An 18712-nucleotide genomic window follows, 5' to 3' on the forward strand; every position below is an offset into this window, starting at 1 on the left:
TTACGAAAGGTAATCTATAGAGCTTTGAGAAAATGAAATGTATAAACCTTTTTTTTTTTTTTGCGGGGGGGGGGGTACAATTAATAGAGCTCAGGGATTATTCCTGGCTCTGTGCTCAGAAGTAGCTCCTAACAGTGCTCAGAAAACTACATGGTGCCAGGGATTTAAATTTGAGTTGTGGCTGGTGGCCACATACAAGGCAAGTCCATTAACCCCTATTCTAGCTCTCCAACCCTCCACCTATTTTCTATTTACCATGTCTTTAAGCGAGGAGGCCTCAGACAGCTGAGGAACCGTCTCTCCAGAAGCAGAGGAAACCTCAGATACTTAATAACCTTTGATTGCTAACCGACAGTCAAAATGACGGCAACAAATAAGTAGTCATATAAGGCAATATTTTCTGAAAGTAACATGTAAATACAGTTATAGTAAAAAAAAAAAAGGAAACAGAAATTTTGAAAGAAATTATGGTTCAACAAGGAAGCTATTTTAAGAAAATTTATGGGAAATCTAAATTTTTATGTAAGATTTTTATGTAAGTGCAATATGACAGAAACTCTAAAAAAAGTGTTGTAAGAAAAACACACCAAAAATATTTTTTTAAAGTTTTCTAAAAATAGACAAATTTTAAATCTTAAGATTACAGATAATTTAATAGATAAACACCTAATCACTCTTACTATCAAAAAATGGCCAGGAAAAACTTGTAAAAAGTAATTTTTACAGAAGGCAAGTTGTTTGAAAACTTTCAAATATCAAAGAAATAAAAGATCACAAAGTGGTAAGCATGAGCTAGAGAGACAGGACAGCAGGGAGGGCAACTGCCTTGCACATGGCTGACACAGGTTCAATCACTGGCATCCCTTATGATGCCCTCAGCATCGCCAAGAAATAATTCCTGAGTGTGGAGCCAGGAGTAACTCCTTTGCATTGCCGGATGTGACCCCCCCAAGCCCCAGGCAAATTGATAAGCACAGGTTAAAAAAATCCTTAATTAAGGAAACAATATTTTTAATGTAATATAGTGAACTTTTGGAAATGCAATTATGTTTTAAAGATCATTCAATTCTCTAAATAGATACTGACTCTTCTTTGATAGATCCTATTTTAATCAACTTAAGATACCTGTTGTATTTGATGTAAGTGGAGATGTCAAATTAGGAATATCCACAGAAATCAACAAAACATCATCATTACTAAAATGATAAAAAAATAAACAAACATTAGATAAACATGCAGTAAACAGCAGTTAAATTAAAATATTTCATGACCAACATGTTTTAATCTGACAATGTGAAGAAAATATCTCTCCCATGCATTACTCATTAATGATAAAACCAAAAGTTTGTGGATAAGCACTCATAACAAACTCAATCTTAGTAGGGATCCAGTCACAATGAATCCAACCATATAGTATAAAGTATGTAAGTGTACGAAACACATAAATATTCATATACTTGCTCCCATGATACTGAAAGAAATCCATAAGATACTGTGACTCCTGGGCCAGTGCAATATAGTGCACCACGTAGGGAATTGACCTTTCATGAAAGTGGTCATGAGTTCAATCCCTGGCACCACATATGGTCCCTGTAAGCTCTGTCAGGAGTGATCCCTGAGCAGGGAGCCAGGAATCAGCCCTGAGCACTGTCAGGAGTGGCCCAAAAACCAAAGTTAAGAGATTAAAAAACAAAAGGATACTTTTGACTCCTACAGATACAGGACTTAACAAATCAAACTATTAAATATCAATTCTGGGGCTGGAGCAATAGCACAGCGGGGAGGGCGTTTGCCTTGCACATGGCCAACCTGGGTTCGATTCTCAGCATCCCATATGGTCCCCCCGAGCACCGCCAGGAGTGATTCCTGTGCATCGCTGGGTATGACCCAAAAAGCTAAAATAAATAAATAAATAAATAAATAAATAAATAAATAAATAAATATCAATTCTGCCACTACTCCTACGTGAAATCACTCTCAGAGCAATAATGACCACAGGTTAACAAACTGAGGGGGTGATGGTAAGAGATGATGATGAAGGTTCTAAAGTGCCCTGAGCAGGCACAAATTATATAGAATAATTTGTATTTGCCACTAATAGCTGCCGTGAAGGGTTTTACTAGTCTGTAAATACCCTGGTGCTTCCTATTTGTCTCTTCTAACCCCGGAAACACATGCTCCGCTGCCTTTCCCAGGATGTCTGCTGGTCTGCAACAGAAGCACCGTCCTCTCTGATCAGCCTCTTCCTACTGAGGACATATGCCTTTGAGTTTCCTCCACAGCTTTTCTGAGCTGGATAGCTCCTGTCATTCTCAGCTCTGGACAATAGTTTATTGCCAAGATATGCCAGTTTACTGATACATCTACTTAAGGTTATCTTGCTTTCAAGTTTTAAAATTACAAATAAAACCTTTGAGACTTTATTTTTGCTTCTTTGAGTAAACGATTATACTTTTTCTTAGCAGCTGTGCTGGTGCTGGCAATACACATTTACAATTAATCAAAGTCTTCTTGAGTTTTAAATTGGGGCCTTCGGGACTTGGGGCTTCTCCCCTGGTGCTCAGCCTGGCAGTGCGTAGGGACCAGCATGGCACCATGGCTGAGTTTAGGTGCTACCAAGGACAACTCAATGGTGCTAAGGGGTCCCTGTGGTACAGAGACTCAAACCCGGGGCCTTGCACATACTAGCCAGGTGCTCCATCACTTGAGTTCTTATCCTGGATCCCAAATTCACTTTCAAACAATACTCAATTGCTTCACAGACAGTGCTAGTAACTAATATTACAAAATATTCCTGATTTTGCCTCTGGTTCCCTTTGCATTAATTTATATCTATTAGGAAGTATAGAATGTTATTCTGAGGGCTGGAGTGAGAGTATAGTGGACGGGACGCTTGCCTTGCATGCAGTTGACCTGGGTTTGACCCCTAGCACCCGTTTACTTCTACCCCTAGCCCCACCAGGAGTGATCCCTGAGCACAGTTGGAAGTGATCCCAAAGATTTTTTTGTTGCTGTTGTTAAATCAACCCTGCAGCATTCCTCAGACAAACGCAACTTTTAGAGATAACTGAACTGAATTTACTAGTATCTTGTTTAGAATATTTGTGTTGTATTTGTGAAAGCATAATACAAGTTTCCATTTCTGTAAAATCTTAACATTGATTTTAATATCTCTGGTAAGAGAGTCTGATCAACTAAATGGAATATTCCCTCTTCTACTATTCTTTGAAAGAGTAGACAGTAATGATGTTTCTTCCTCAAGCTTTTTGTGGTGAGGGGGATGGAACCCAGGGTCCACATGAAAGGTGTGCACTCTTACCCCTGAACACATCCCGGAGACAAAGCCAGGGCAGGCCACATGTAAAGCAAGTATCTCACCCACCGTGCTATCTCTCCAGCCCCAGATCTTTTACTCTTTATCACTTAACGTTTCAGCACATAATAACAACAGGGATTTACTGACATGTAATTCTTGCTATCGCCATTAAAATACATTCTTTGTAGGATCTTCCTGGTTCAAACTAAACAGTTCCCCCATCTCCAACCCTAAAATAGCCATCCAGGTTATGATCACCAATCATATTTCTTTGTTAAAATAAACTACATCTTCCCTAGAAGCCCCGCCTGCTATTACACTATTACATGTAAATTCCATGTCTCAGCTGCTTTGTGACACAACGTGACAAATTAACCTGTTCATTCTAATTTGAAGCTATCATAGCTAAAATATTTGGGAAATTGAACTTAGACACTTTCGGGGCTTCGTTACTCTTTTGTGTATTATTTTTAACCAAAGCATCGCAATGAGAAAGTGATTATCTTATCAAGTTCAACAATTTTATTACTGTTAAAACAACAATGATGAAAAGCTTTGGAGAACCAATTCCATTCCTCTATAAGGGACAAAAAATAGTGTTCATCTGAATATAAAGCTTTAAAGCTATTTTTATGCCTAAGGTAAGAAAAGGGTATATAAAAGAAAAGGGCATGTACTTTATGAACACAATTTTAGGTAAGTTTAGTGAATTTTGTAGAAGTGTTTACCTTTCAGAAACAGCATTATCATGATCTTGTGACAAATTAATCTTTTCACTTGCTCTGTTGTTTACAGAAGTCTCTCTTTCACCTTGACTATTATCTGATTCCTGATTCCTATCCAAATCCATAGTCTCTGAATTTGTAACCTGTTAAGTGAGTGAGGACAAAACAGTTGAAGGAAGGATTACCAATTATGTTCTTCAAAAAAAAAAAAAGGTAAACTTTACTTCAAAACCTGTTCCCAAAATATTCTTATATATATGGCAAAAACATTACCGTGTGTATTGACTGCTAATGGACATGATTGTAGTTTCTCTGCCAAAATAAATGTTTAAGAATGCTTTAAAAAAATAAAATGGGGGGGGGCTGGAGCGATAGTACAGAGGGTAGGGCGTTTTGCCTTGCACTCAGCTGACCCGGGTTCGATTCCCAGCATCCCGTATGATACCCTGAGCACTGCCAGGAGTAGGAGTAATTCCTGAGTGCAGAGCCAGGAGTAACCCCTGTGCATCACTGGGTGTGACCCAAAAAGAAAAAAAAAAAAGATAGTATAAATAAATTTCCAGGCTTTAGTGGAAAGAAGGGAAAACAATTATCTAAGCACTGACAACATTATTATTCCAAGAAGATTAAGTTTCAGGAATGAACAAAGAGATATTTCTAATATTCATTACCTATTTCAACACCAGAAACAGAATTCCTTAACTTATTCTTTCAGTTAAGTTTTGAAACTTGGAATTGAGGGGCCTGAGTGATAGTACAGCAGGTAGAGTGTTTGCCTTGCACATGGCCAACGTGGGCGCAATCCCCGGCCCCCCATATGGTCCCCAGAGCCTGCCAGGAGTAAGACCTGAGATCTGCCAGGTGTGGCCCAAAAACCAAACATAAAAGCCAGGAAAAAAAAATTGGAGCAGGAAAATTTCTTCTATGCTTTGGCTGAAAATTCACAGTATTCAAAACAATCTATACAAAAGGACTAATTACTCAACTCATTAGTGTAATTTACTTATGGACAGCAAAAATGCAGGCATAACAAAAGCATGATTCTGAAATACATAAATGTATGGTTCTTATTTATGTACAAAGGTTAATATTATTGATTTCTAGTATTTGGAACATTTGCTGAGAAATACTATCCTTTCATTCCAGAACAAGATGGTATAGTCACTTTTCTTCCGTTCTTCCACTTTGAATACAACTTAATCTTGAAAATAATAGTAATTCATTTAAATTCACGCAGTCGCTCTGAAAAGCAGGGGGTGGGTTGGGGGTGGGGGAAATGGGGGAAATGACATACAGATTGACTAGGGCCCTCAAGACTGAGGAGTGACAGCACAGGAAGTGCCCTGAATTTTCTTCTTATACAAGCAACATACATTGGGTGCTAGAAAGACCAGGAGCTCATCCACTCCCCAAATCTGGGGCAAGGGTAGCTCATCCCCTACTCCACATGGGCAGAATCCAGAGGCACAATTTGTTGCAGCCCTCAAGTCACCTGGGTCCCAGTGTGGTCTGAATCAGACACAGTGGAGTACTAGCAGGGTCCAGCTAGAGACAGTTCCCAGGATGCCACACCTGGATCAGGAGGAGCAAGGCAAGTCCAAGGCAGTTGGACCATGCGGTGACACTATACTCGGGAGAGCAATGGATTGGACCATGGATGCAACAGCCGTGTCCCTGCTCCATACCTGGGCAGCAGCGGGCCCAATCCACTGCAGTGGCAGTGACCAGGCCAACATTTTCTGAACTTCCCATCCAACAAGGCTGGGGAACCAAGCGGCACCTGCAAGGATTGAATGGGAGACCCAGTGGAGCCGGAAGAACGATGCCAACCATCCCAGACTTAGAGGACTCTGAACATTAAAATGTCATTGGAACTACAGCTCACAGAAGGAGACCAGGACCCATGTACTCCCCCTCAACAGGGCAACTACTGAGGAGTCTACAAAGAACGCTCTCTGACGCCACACTTGGACCTTTTGATCCTTCCAAGGCTCTGGCAACAGTCTCCTCTCCATGCATGCTTTTCTAAACAGGCCCGGAATTTCCCAAATCAACTACTCAAGTTTTCTCCTTGCTGAAGAGCCCTCTCCCACTTACTTCTTCCTTCACAGACTCCACCCTGGGCAGCAAGAAATCAAGGGCCCCTAGCAAAACTGAAAAAAGACCACCAAAGAACTTGGGGCTGGAGTGATCATACAGCAGGGAAGGCGCCTGCCTTGCACATGGTCAACTCAGGTTCCATGCCTGGAACCCCAAACGGCTTTTGAGCCGGCCAGGAGTGATCCCTGAGCGCAGAGCTAAGCCCTGAGCATCACTGGGTGTGGCCCCAAAACCAAATACAGACAACCGCCCCCCACAATACACACTACCCCAGAATATCTATATCTGTATCAATTAAAATGAGAGCTACAGATCTACAAATAAGGACTACCTTATTTTTTAGTTTTTGGATCATACCCAGTGTTTTCAGGACTCACTCCTGGTTCAGTACGGAGGGATCGCTTCCAGTGGCGCTCAGAGGATATATGTGGTAGGGAAAGAGAAGTTTGAATCTGCATCAGCCTCGTGCAAAGCAAGTTCCCTACCCACTGTACTAACTCTCCAACTCCCCAGAGAAAAATTTTATCAACAACTTTACCCCAACAGATTCAACAACTTAAACAAATTCCCTTGCAAAGACTGACTTATAAAGCCAATATAAGATGAAGCAGAAAATCCTGGCTTACCCTAAAATCTATCAATTGCCTTTCTAAGAACTAAATCTCTCTACAGAAGCAAGCTCCTTCTGTAAGGATGGGTTTCTATCTGGTAAGACATAAAACATTTGGCTCAGGGGGCTGAAGCCATAGTACAGCGGGTAGGGCATTTGTCTCACAAATAACTAACCTGGGTTCGATCCCCTGCATCTTATATAGTGAGTGGAGTCCAAACACAAACAAACAAAAAAAAGGTCACAGGGTGCTTCCCTTGCAAGTGGAGTTAAGACCCCCAGTACTCCATATGGTTCCTGGAGTTCTGCCAGGAGTGATCCCTGAGCACAACTGGGTAAAAATAATAAACACAAATTTATTAAAAACAAAAACACATTTGTTTTCAGGGATGTAGCTCAGCGCTAGAGCACTTGGCCTTGACCGTGAGAGGACTTGAGCTTGATCCCTGGTATAACAAAAACAAAATATCTGGGGCTGGAGAGATAGTACAGTGGAGTAGACAGTACAGAGGACATAGTAAGACATCTGCCTTGTATGCACCCAACCTAGTTTTCAACACTAGGCATCCCAAATAGTCCCTCAGGTACTGCCAAGAGTACTTCCTGGGTGCAGAGCCAGGCGTAACCCCTCAGTATCACCCTGTGTGACCCAAAAACTAAAACAAAAAAGCAAACTAGTAAAAATTTTAGGTATTATTAAAAATCATACAGAGTTGCAAAAAGCAGGGAAAGAATACTTGCCAATTCATCTACTGATCTAGCAAAAAGACACCAATGCACAAATGAAAAATATTTCTGTGGTTAGGGAAATAGATCAAAAGGGCTGCAGAACACGTGCTTTGCAAGTGGGAGGCTTGTGTGCCTCTTGGCACTGCACGGTGCCTCAAGTTATCACCAGGAGTCATGTTACTGCAAAGAGGGAGGAGTAGCCCTGAGCACGAGCAGGTGTACCCCAAACAAAACACAGTGGGCTGGGAGATAGACAGTGTGTAAGGAGCTCGCCCTGCATGTGCCCCATCTGGGTTCAACGTGTGACACCACCTGTGGCTCCCAGAGCCACATCAGGAATAAACTCTGTGCATTGCCGAGTGTGGACCCCTAACAACAACAACAACAACAACAAAGCACAACCAGAAAAACAAAACAAAAAAAGTTGAAAGCAAAACAAAATATTTTTGTGATTAAAAAGAAAAAATCCAATAAATAGTGCCGGAGCGATTGTACAGTGGTGAGGGTGTTTGCTTGCATGTGGCCAACCCAGGTTCGATTCCCAGCATCCGACAGGGTCCCCCAAGCACTGCCAGGAGTAATTCCCGAGTGCAGGGCCTGGAGTAACCCCTGAGCATCACTGGGTGTGACCCAAAGAGCCAAAAAAGAAAATTTCAGTAAATACATACTCAAGATTATTATGTCTAAAGTGCGTAACAATGCTCATGCTGACATATAAAATGTACACCTAAAAGTGTATTCTGGTATAAAATATACTAGAAACTTAAAAGTATCTCAAATGTAAGATAGCTTAGTGAATGAAGAGATAGATATTATATAACACAAATCAATACATTAAAGCAATAAAGGTAGAGGTTATAAGTGTTCACCATAAAACTGTTTGCTGTGTACGTTTGAAACTTTTCATCATTATCAAATAGTAAAGGGGTAGTCGAAATAACTGACGATCATAATTCAATATTACAAAAATAACGTGGCATTTATATTCATTCTCTAAGGGTATCTTCTCCAGAGTCACAGAAATACACTAAGTAAAACTTTACAAGCTTTTAAGTCTTCTATTTTAGTATGGAAGTACACTTATTTCTTATAATTCATCTACTTAAAATGTGGATCAACTAAGATATTAAAAATCCTGTGTTTATACTGACCTTACAAGCCATCTCACTGGATAACATGTCTGGTTCCAAACAATTCCATACAGCTTTAATACGTCTTTGGAGTTTTGCTATTTTTGCCTAGAAGAAAAAGACAAAAATAAATACAAAACCAGAGCACTGAATAATGTATCACATAGAGATGGAGGGAAAACAATTTGCCACAGTAGTTTTCCAAGACTACCAAACTAAACGACAATTTTAACATAAATTTCAGATTTAAATCGTTGGATGCTTGTAGGATATTCAGATGGGATTAAAGATAAAAGCTTGCCATTTGCAACAAACGAATGCTTAGGAAATAAGCCAGATGGAGAAAGACAAAACTGCATGATTTTGCTCACATGTGGTATGTAAACAAACAAACAGATGAACTGAAATAGAACAAAAATAAAACTGTGGACTATAATGGTTACCAAAAGAAAAGAAAAAGGGTGTGTGGGGTAACTCAAAGGAAATGTAAATGTTCATTTTTGGTGATGCATCTCCGAAACATTACCATGGACTGTGATGGAGACAGAAATATTAACTGAGGTGGTAGAAGACCACAATTTCCAAGCGGTCTATAATAAAATGAATGTTTGGTAAACACACCAATACACCAATCAGCCAGGTAGCCCTAGAACACAATTCCCAAACTTTCCTGACCTACCACTTCCTTTCACAAAAATATCACTCAGGGGGCCGGAGCGATAGCACAGCGGGTAGGGCATTTGCCTTGCACGCCGCCGACCCGGGTTCGATCCCCGGCATCCCATATGGTCCCCCAAGCACCGCCAGGAGTAGTTCCTGAGTGCAAAGCCAGGAGTAACCCCTGAGCATCGCTGGGTGTGACCCAAAAAGCAAAAAAAAAAAAAAAAAAAAAATCACTCAGTGTCTGACTCAAAAACTACCTTAAGTGGGGCTGGAGTGATAGCACAATGGGTAGGGCGTTTGCCTTGCATGCAGCCGACCCGGGTTCAAATCCCAGCATCCCATATGGTCCCCTGAGCACCGCCAGGGGTGATTCCTGAGTGCATGAGCCAGGAGTAACCCCTGTGCATTGCTGGGTATGACCCAAAAAGCAAAAAAAAAAAAAAAAAACCCAAAAAACCAAAAACTACCTTAAGTGAATAAACAGGAAGTGCTCCTCAACTGGACCAAGAGCAATTGCCACCCCTTGAACTGTTTCAGTGGCCCTCAAGTGAGGCAGGATCAACCACTTTGTGAAACACGGCCCTAAATTATTTATTTATTTATTTATTTATTTTGCTTTTTGGGTCATACCCAGCAATGCTCAGGGTTACTCCTGGCTCTGCACTCAGGAATTACTCTTGGCGGTGCTTGGGGGATGCTATGGGATGCCGGGGATTCAATCTGGGTCGGCCGCGTGCAAGACAAACGCCCTACCCACTGTACGAGCCCTCCAGCCCTGACCTAAAATTATTAAAACAAAAACCAAAAAGTGAAAAAACTCGAAATAAGCTGTCCAAGTTGTAACCGGTACAAAATTAAATTTGAATTAAAAAGAAACCACCTAGATATTAAGTCTGTCACCAAATTGAATGACATAACAAATTTAAAGTATTTCCAAAGAGCCTAGGCCACTGATACAGTAGTCTGTTACCTGTAACACACAGTACATCTGGGTTTGGTTACCAAGTCAGATCAGTTATTGTTTCCCTTTCCTAACATGTAAACTGTCACCACAGTTCTACATTTTAAAAGGATTCAAATACAATCAAATGTAATTAGAAACTTACAAAGAGTTCATCAGCTACTGCTTCATGCTTATTATTGCACTGTGTCTTCCCAATGCGTTCGTTCAATTCATTCAGTTTGTTATCAAATACTTTGCAATTCATACTACCAATCTCCTCTCGAATCAAATGCTTGACCTAGAATTTTAAAAAGAAAAACTAAGACATCCCACACAAAATTTCAAAGCAATTTCATTTTCTACATCTTAAAACTAGCTTTGTTCTTTTCTGAGTAGACTGGGATCAATAAAGTACACTTCATAATTTTGTCCTGACCTTGTTCTAACTAGTACATTTTAGAAATGTTGAATACCAAATTTAATAGCGTGTACCTAGTATTTAAATGGAGGAAATCGGAACTCGTTTTCTGCAATTTCAGTTGAATTCCTTAATGCACACTGAAGGAGCAACAGCAGTCTAGATCCCACCTGTATTTTTATTTTTTTAATTTATTTTTACTTTTTGGGTCACACCTGGCGATGAACAGGGTTTACTCCTGGCTCTGCACTCAGGAATTACCCCTGGTGGTGCTCAGGGGACCATATGGGGTACTGGGAATTGAACCCGGGTCAGCCATGTGCTATTGCTCCAGCTCCCTGAGTGACGTTTATAAGACTATAAAGACAGCAAGGTAAAGAATCTTCAAGTGTAAAACACTGAATTCATAGGATGGAAATAAATAGGCAGGATAATCTTTAATAATTTTGTTTTTAAAGGGGAATGTGATGACTTTTGAATTGTTATAATTCAAAGAAACCAGAACAATTATGTACGAATATAATCTGGCAAAATGCATGTTAGTAGCTATCATATAAAACATTAATGTGTTTCATTATCTTACTGAGTTTTAGAAAACAGACTGGCCTATTTTCAGGGAACATAATTCATCTCAATGTCCACCGATATTAACAGCTTGGTTGAGCCAAAAGTTCAGAAATAACCACTGTGAATTTTGCTCAGTGTAATTCTTCTTGTAAACAACTTTCATAATACGTACTCTCTCTTAATGATGAAGCCTATCAGGATATATTTAACTAGTACTTACTAATTTTATTTCTTTTCCCTATTATCTTACTTTGTGGTGTTCAAAACTGGAGGGTTTTATGTTAAACTCCTTAAAAGTGCTATCACTTTTTTGTTTTGTTTTGTTTTTTTGGGTCACACCTGGAGATGCTCAAGGGTTACTGCTGGCAGTGCTCGGGGGAACCATATGGAATGCTGGGAATCAAACCCAGGTCGGCTGTGTGCAAGGCAAACGCCCTATCTGCTGTGCTATTAGCTCAGTCCCAAAAGTGCTATCACTTGAATGATTAAACACGTTCAATAATTTGTTTGATTATTCCCAAGTTTTTCCTTCTCACTTCCAATTGTTCTTGCTCGTCAACATTACATGTCTACTGATTACTTCTGTAATGCAGCATTAACATTTTTTCAGTGGGGTTTCAGCAATTAAATGTGATTGTCATTGTCACTTCTACCACTTCAAAATATTTGATTAGAAAAAAATATTTGATTAGTAAATGCTCAAAATGTTTCATGTAAATATTCAGAAAATCACTTTTTTTTTTTGCTTTTTGGGTCACACCTGGCAATGCTCAAGGGTTCCTCCTGGCTCTGCACTCAGGAATCACTCCTGGCAGTGCTTGGGGGACCCTATGGGATGCTGGGAAGCGAACCCAGGTCGGTTGTATGCAAGGCAAACACCCTATCCGCTGTACTATCTCTCCGGTCCCAAATATATACTACTTTTACTCAAATCATTACTAGTAAACCTAGGTACTGTTTTATGAATTATTGCATTCCTGCAAATTCACTGGCTGGAGCAAATCTGTAAAGCTCACATCTCCATGAATCTTAGAGAAACATATGTAAGTGTTTATAGTAAGAAAACATTGTTTATCTGATAAGCAAAGACCTCATAGTGTTTGTCAAGCTTCCCTGATGAGAATCATGAGACACCGAAATCACAAATACCTAGGTCCTAGATTCACTAAATAGAATGCTATGAAAGGGGACTAGGAAATTGTATAATTAACCAGCACCACAAGAGGCAGGCAAAGTTTGAGTAAAGAGTGATCTAAAATAAGTATTTGACTATTCATGGAACTCAAGAAACAACAACTGAAACTAATAATACTGCCAATTTTAATAGAGGCAGACTTTAGGGGGTATGTAGGGTTTGAAGACTGCGTACCACGTGCAAGGTGAGCACCCTATCTGCCACAGTATGGCTATACTGTCTTTTCCAGCACTGGAGACAGATTGTTATTTGAAAGGGGTCACACTTGGGCATGCTCAGGGGTTACTCCAAGGCTCAGTGCTCGGAGACCATATGGGATGCTGGGGATAAAACCTGGATTGGCCATGTGCAAAGCAAGTGCCCTACTCACTATATAATCACTCTGGCCCCTGGAGGCGGACTCGTAAAAGTTGAGTATTTGTATTAAATGTCCACCAACTAGGCATTCTTCCTCATTAGACTGGATATTTGCACTCATTTAATGAGGTTCCTTGAACAGAAGATACAAGAACCTTTACCAAATACCTTCTGTCATGCTAAGCATCCAAAATGACAGAATCATATGAAAGTCCTAGCTACAATTTGGAAAAGTCCGAAGCCAAAGTAGCCTAAAGAGTAAGGAAAAGCTGACGATTATATAGCTCCAATTCGCTTCAACTTTCTAAGATGGGCAGAAAAACCTTTCTACTTTAGTCATTTAATCCTTACCAAATAGGCCAAGATCCTTATAAAGCCTTAAATAATGCGTCAGCAAATTTGGGTGCTCTGACTAAAGAAGACTAATGTCAAGATGGGAGTCCCATTCCCCTGACATATGAACAACAGTGGTTCAGAGAGCAAACTGGGTAAGAATGAAAATATGTGGAATATGCCAGGTATTTAGAGCAAGTGATGAGATAGGAACGAGCTGAAAGTTGTCTCTGGAGAATATACAGAAACTTCCAGTCGAGCAAGGGCTAATAAAATAAGCTATATTCCCTAAGCCTCTCTGGGCAAGGTTTTTTTCTATTGGCCTAGATCATACATTTTGTGAAGGAAATAGTAGAGAAGTATTAATTTTTGCTTGTCATTGTGGAAAAAGAGTTCAACACTGAAATAAATGTCTTTGTAGGGCCTCATCAGAACTTATTTCTAAATTTAACTACTAATCACTATGATTAAAACACGGATGGAATTTCCAACCATTTTATAGATTTTTAGGCTACCAGGCAGTGTCTTACTCCTGGCTCTGTGCGCTTAGGGATCAATCCTGGTGGAGCTGGGAGACCAAATGTGGTGCTGGGGATCAAATATGGGTCAGCTGCATGCAGGACAAATGCCCACCTGTTGTTCTATCGCTCCAACCCTCCAACCATTCCTAAGCTAGATCCGTGCTTATAATTCCACTACCCCTCCCCTTCAAGCAATAAAACATTTACGTATTTCTGTTAGTGTCTCATTTAGTCTTCCTGGGAGAAAAAAAGAAAGAAAAAAGATATAGTGACTTACCTTTTAAGCTGGTTCTGCATATGAAATTCAAAACTGTTTCCATTTATTATATGAATATGCATTCATTTAGTAGGGACCTATTATTATGGTGGTCTGTTTTAGAAAATAATACTGTTTTTGTTGTCAGTGTGAAATGGATATTCTGGTCTCTTACTTTAAGACATTAAACTACCACAGGGTCCTTTAGTTGTGGCATTCTAGTGGTAATTAGCAAAATAAGACTGTCAAACAGGTTTCATTTAGGAGACCTACTAAAATAAAAGTTTATTTCATTTCAACTCTAGTTGGATAGACCTGTATAGAACTGCAGTACAGGAGAGGAAAGGAAACAAAAATGAAAGCAAAACACATCTTTAAAAATGTTATAAAAAAATGTTATAAACCAAGTATCAGAAAATGGAGTCTATCTGTGTAAATCTGGAAATTAGGGCAAGACAACCTGAACACATCAGGATTTCACAATGAACGTTTGAATTGCCTGAGTCTTTAAGGTCAATTTTAATGAGATCTACAACGTTATACCTGCAGATCAAAAAAACACCATGACCAGTACAAGAGAGATTGGACTGTTTAAGAAAGACCCCGGTCATGTAGTGACTCAGAGATTTGGAAGTAATACTGACTAAATTGGCCCATTCTTTTCCAACCGCAATTTTACCTAGGTTATTTTGAATTGTGTCATTTTTAAGAAATAAAGAGATGTTTTGGTGATGGGAATAATATTCTTTAATACATCCATCTGCTTAATGACTTTCATATACTAGTTTTGTAACAAGTGAAAATCATCAATATGAAGTCACTGTGATCAATTAACTTTTACCTTATTTTACTCATCTGAAGTTTTATTTTTGATTTTGGGGTTTTTGGGGGACCATCTGTGGCAGTGCTCAGGGCTTACTTCTGGCTGTGCTCAAGGACCACTGCTGCAAGGCTTGGGGAACCAAATGGGGTGTTAGGGATAGAACCCAGCAAGGAAAACACTCTACCCACTGTACTACTGCTCTGGTCCCTCAACTGAAGTCTCTGACAGAATCTTCAAAGCCCAATACTACACCTGCTCCAGCAGTGCCGTCTGCTTTTCCAGAGTCACACAGATATTCTCATTCATTTGCTCTGAAGTTTTCAGGCGCTTAACATTTTCTTTGTTTTCTGAGAACATCCTCTTCTTTTGATTATGGCCTCGGAGAGAGGGAAGTATCTGTGAATACAACATCCTGACAGGGGAGACGGGAATTCTTCTATTTGGGGCACCACCAAGTCAGTGGAAATATTCGTGGCAGCATTTACTTTGCTTGGGCCTCCCAAGCGATGCTAAGAGCGAGGGAGACTACAGTATTTGGCAGGGACAAGGGACAAAACGGTGGAGGGGAGCTGTTCCTGGCGATACCTGAGGGGTTCAATGCTAAGGCCCAGGGATGCAAAACATGGCAGTATATTTTCAAAAAGTTAACTGTATAAAAAAATTCAGACAAGCTGGCCCCAGGGATGGCTCAGTGGCAGAAGTGCCCACCTTCCAGGTGTGAGCTCGCAAAGTTTGATCCCTGGTGCAGCACCACATTTACAAGTTGGATCCAGATAGTTCTGCTATTTGGGACCTCTATCTAGCACCGCAATGAAGAGAGTATCCCCCAGCAAATACTACAACCAGGAAGTATGCAAGCACCTCCCCAAAAGTATGCAACCCACAGTGAACACTGTGGCTAAAGGTTCTAACCTCTAGGAACAACACAACCAAGGACATGTTTGAAAATCTCCCTATAACTACCTCTTGTCAAGGCAACAAAAAGGACCACAGTGGGTAGAGCATTTTAAGTATGACACTGCACTCGGCCGACCCTGAGCACTGCCAGGAGTAATTCCTGAGTGCAGAGCCAAGAGTTGTAACCCCTGTGCATCACCGTGTGACCCCCCCAAAAAAAGCAAAACAAAACAAAATAAACACCCAAAAGCTTTTGAATTCTCATCTCTGATATACTTTCCACTCAACATTAATAAGTATAGACCATAAGCTGAAAATTACAGCACTTAGTTGTCTATTTGCAATTACTTAAATGGTCTCACAGTTATAAAAACAGTTACTTAGGAAGCCCCACATATTTTTAATGGAAAACCATCTTAAAGAAATTTAAAATTAATCTTAAGTAATCAGTCCATAATTGAGACAAAATAATTCATCCTACAAAATCAGTTTTTTTTTTGCTTTTTTGGGTCACACCCAGCGTTGCTCAGAGGTACTCCTGACTCTGCACTCAGGAATTACTCCTGGCAGTGTTCAGGGGACCATATGGGATGCTGGGAATCGAACCTGGGTCGGCCTCATGCAAGGCAAACGCCCTACCCGCTGTGCTATCACGCCAGCCCCAGTTTTGTTTTCTTTTTTTAACCCACAGAGTACTTTTTAATGAAGATTGCTTTTCCTCATTTATAACCCTAGAATCTCATTATTCAATAGCATTTGTCTTTATATGTAGTACATATTATCAGCCTGACATGGCCTATAGGTGAAATCAATGGAAAGAAATGAATTCAACAATAATTTAGAAATCCCATTCTTTCAATTAGCCTTATCAATCTTGTAATGTTAACTTCAAAATAAATGTAAATAAATCAAACAATTGCAATTGGTCATCTTTGGATTTTTTTTTTGGTATTTTTCAAGGAAAAGTAAAATTTGCATATTTCACTTCCCTTTGGATATATCAAAGGATACTGTTCCCTTCTCCACTTAAGATTTAAAAACAATTTTTCCTGAAATAATATTGTCATTATTAACTATTTGTCTAGTCTACAGGGACCTATGGTTCTGTTTATGATCCCCCAAAGAAAACTTTTTTTTTTTGCTCTTTGGGTCACACCAGAGATGCACAGGGATTACTCCTGCCTCATGCACTCAGGAATTACTCCTGGAGGTGCTCGGGGGACCACGTGGGATGCTGTGAATCGAACCTGGGTCGGATGAGTGCAAGGCAAATGCCCTGCCTGCTGTGCTATCGCTCCAGCCACCCAAAGGAAACTTTTAAGATACACTATACATTTGAAACAATACACTTACTGTTATTACCATCAGAGTCAAGTGATGAGAGCCTTGTTGAGTTCATACTTTCACAGTGTATAATGCTGGAACATCGGTTTCGGCAGGATTCTTCACTTTTTAAAATGTCAGCAGCACAATTATTGGGAATAACTGGATTTGCCAACTTTGGTATCTTATCAATAGGCACAAAATGGGTGTTTGCACTTAAATTATTTTGCCTTTTACCATGTGACTCGGAATCAGAATTTGTTTCTAAATAGGAAACTATCTTATCGATTCTTTTACCATCCAAACTATTGGTAGACTTTGGAATTTTAAATTTATTGGTTGGAGGGTATACGGATTTCACTTTATAATCTTCCTTATGTTCACAAAAGGATTTTGATACATTTGTGTGGCATTCTAAGTGGTTTTCAAAAGTGTTTTGTGAATTTTTTGCCTTCTGTTTAATTGGCATGCAGGGAGAACCTACTATTTTACTTGACTTTTGGTTAGGGCATACTGCTTGTTTTCCAGTGTATTCCAATCTTGTTTTTACATCAACACTTTCTAGCTGCTTAATTAAATTTTGAGAGCATACTGAATTTTTGTTAGAACTCAGTAAGAAAGCATTATCAGATCGTTCAATGCTACTTCTGATACAAGTATTTGAATTCTGATTACCACTTGACACATTATTCCCATTATTCCCAATTGCTGCTATTTTCAGTGCATCGACATTCTTTGACTTATTCAGTAACTCTACTTGCTCCCGGCAACTTGCAGGCATTGTTTTTTTGGCTTTCAGTATCTTCCTTTTACTTTTATCTGAACTTGCCATTTTTCAAAACCTAGAATTCAAGGCAACAAAAGTTAATGTACTTTCAATATTAAAATAATACTCAGATTACCTCTTCAGGGAGGTAGAAATTTTTATTGAAAATTTCATGTTTTCACTTGTCACTAAAAATGCAAGCTTAATTTTTGGGGGGAAGAGGGTGGTTAGCACACCCAGCAATGCTGAGGGGTTACTCCTAGCTGTGTTTGGGATACCATATGGGATGTCAAGGATCAAATCTGGGTTGGTTGCATGCAAGGCAAGCACTTTACATGCTGTATTATCTCTCTGGTCTCCTTAAGTTGCACTTTTTCATAAAGACAAAAAATGTTTCATATATATAAAAATTCAATTTTCTACCCATATGAGAATCTTTTCAACCTCCTAAAGTTCAAGAATTTAAGCATAAGATGTAAATAAACCAATTCAAATAAGCCAAATCATTATTTAATACTTCCCATAATTTAAGAAAAAATTTCTCACATAGTATAGAAAATAATTTATTATTTACCCCTCAGAATTCACATCAAATCTGATCTGAAAAACAGACAACTTAAAAGACAAAAATACTGACAAATACAAACTAGACAAATCAAGTAGCACCGTAGCACTGTCATCCCGTTGTTCATTGATTTGCTCGAGGGGGCACCAGTAGAGTCTCCATTATGAGACTTGTTACTGCTTTTGGCACATTGAATATGCCACGGGGAGCTTGCCAGGCTCTGCCGTGCGGGCAGGATACTCTCGGTAGCTTGCTGGGTTCTCCAAGAGGGACGGAGGAATTGAACCCGGGTCGGCCTCGAGCAAGGCAAACGCCCTACCAGCTGTGCTATCACTCCAGTCAACACATTATAGAACAGTTACCTATGAAAGTATAAAGCATTTTATTCATTTCAAAGTCAAAGACAGACGCTTAACACTTTTAAGACACAACTCAACAAAAGCTACCTGAAAAATTTTTTTCATTTATCATTATT

General features: G+C 39.6%; 1 protein-coding gene across 7 annotated transcripts in view; it reads right to left on the reverse strand.

The window, feature by feature from the left end:
- The window catches only part of ATF7IP2 (activating transcription factor 7 interacting protein 2), a 41645-nt gene that overhangs the window by 10768 nt on the left and 12165 nt on the right, over nucleotides 1-18712 (reverse strand). For 2 of the 7 annotated variants that reach the window (XM_055137212.1, XM_055137214.1), the window contains exons 2-7: nucleotides 16937-17748; nucleotides 14939-15063; nucleotides 10380-10514; nucleotides 8632-8718; nucleotides 4045-4184; nucleotides 1126-1196 (exon numbers count right to left, since the gene is read on the reverse strand). In XM_055137212.1, coding sequence (XP_054993187.1) covers nucleotides 1126-1196; nucleotides 4045-4184; nucleotides 8632-8718; nucleotides 10380-10514; nucleotides 14939-15063; nucleotides 16937-17738 — 1360 coding nt within the window. In that variant the 5' untranslated portion in view covers nucleotides 17739-17748. Of the gene's footprint in view, nucleotides 1-1125; nucleotides 1197-4044; nucleotides 4185-5726; nucleotides 5822-6472; nucleotides 8584-8631; nucleotides 8719-10379; nucleotides 10515-14938; nucleotides 15064-16936; nucleotides 17749-18712 lie in introns of those variants that run through there. The other 5 variants (XM_055137213.1, XR_008629880.1, XM_055137216.1 and 2 more) reach the window with 5 other exon arrangements.

The sequence above is a fragment of the Sorex araneus genome, chromosome 4 (assembly GCF_027595985.1).
Source record: "Sorex araneus isolate mSorAra2 chromosome 4, mSorAra2.pri, whole genome shotgun sequence".
NCBI classification, from domain to species: Eukaryota; Metazoa; Chordata; class Mammalia; order Eulipotyphla; family Soricidae; genus Sorex; species Sorex araneus.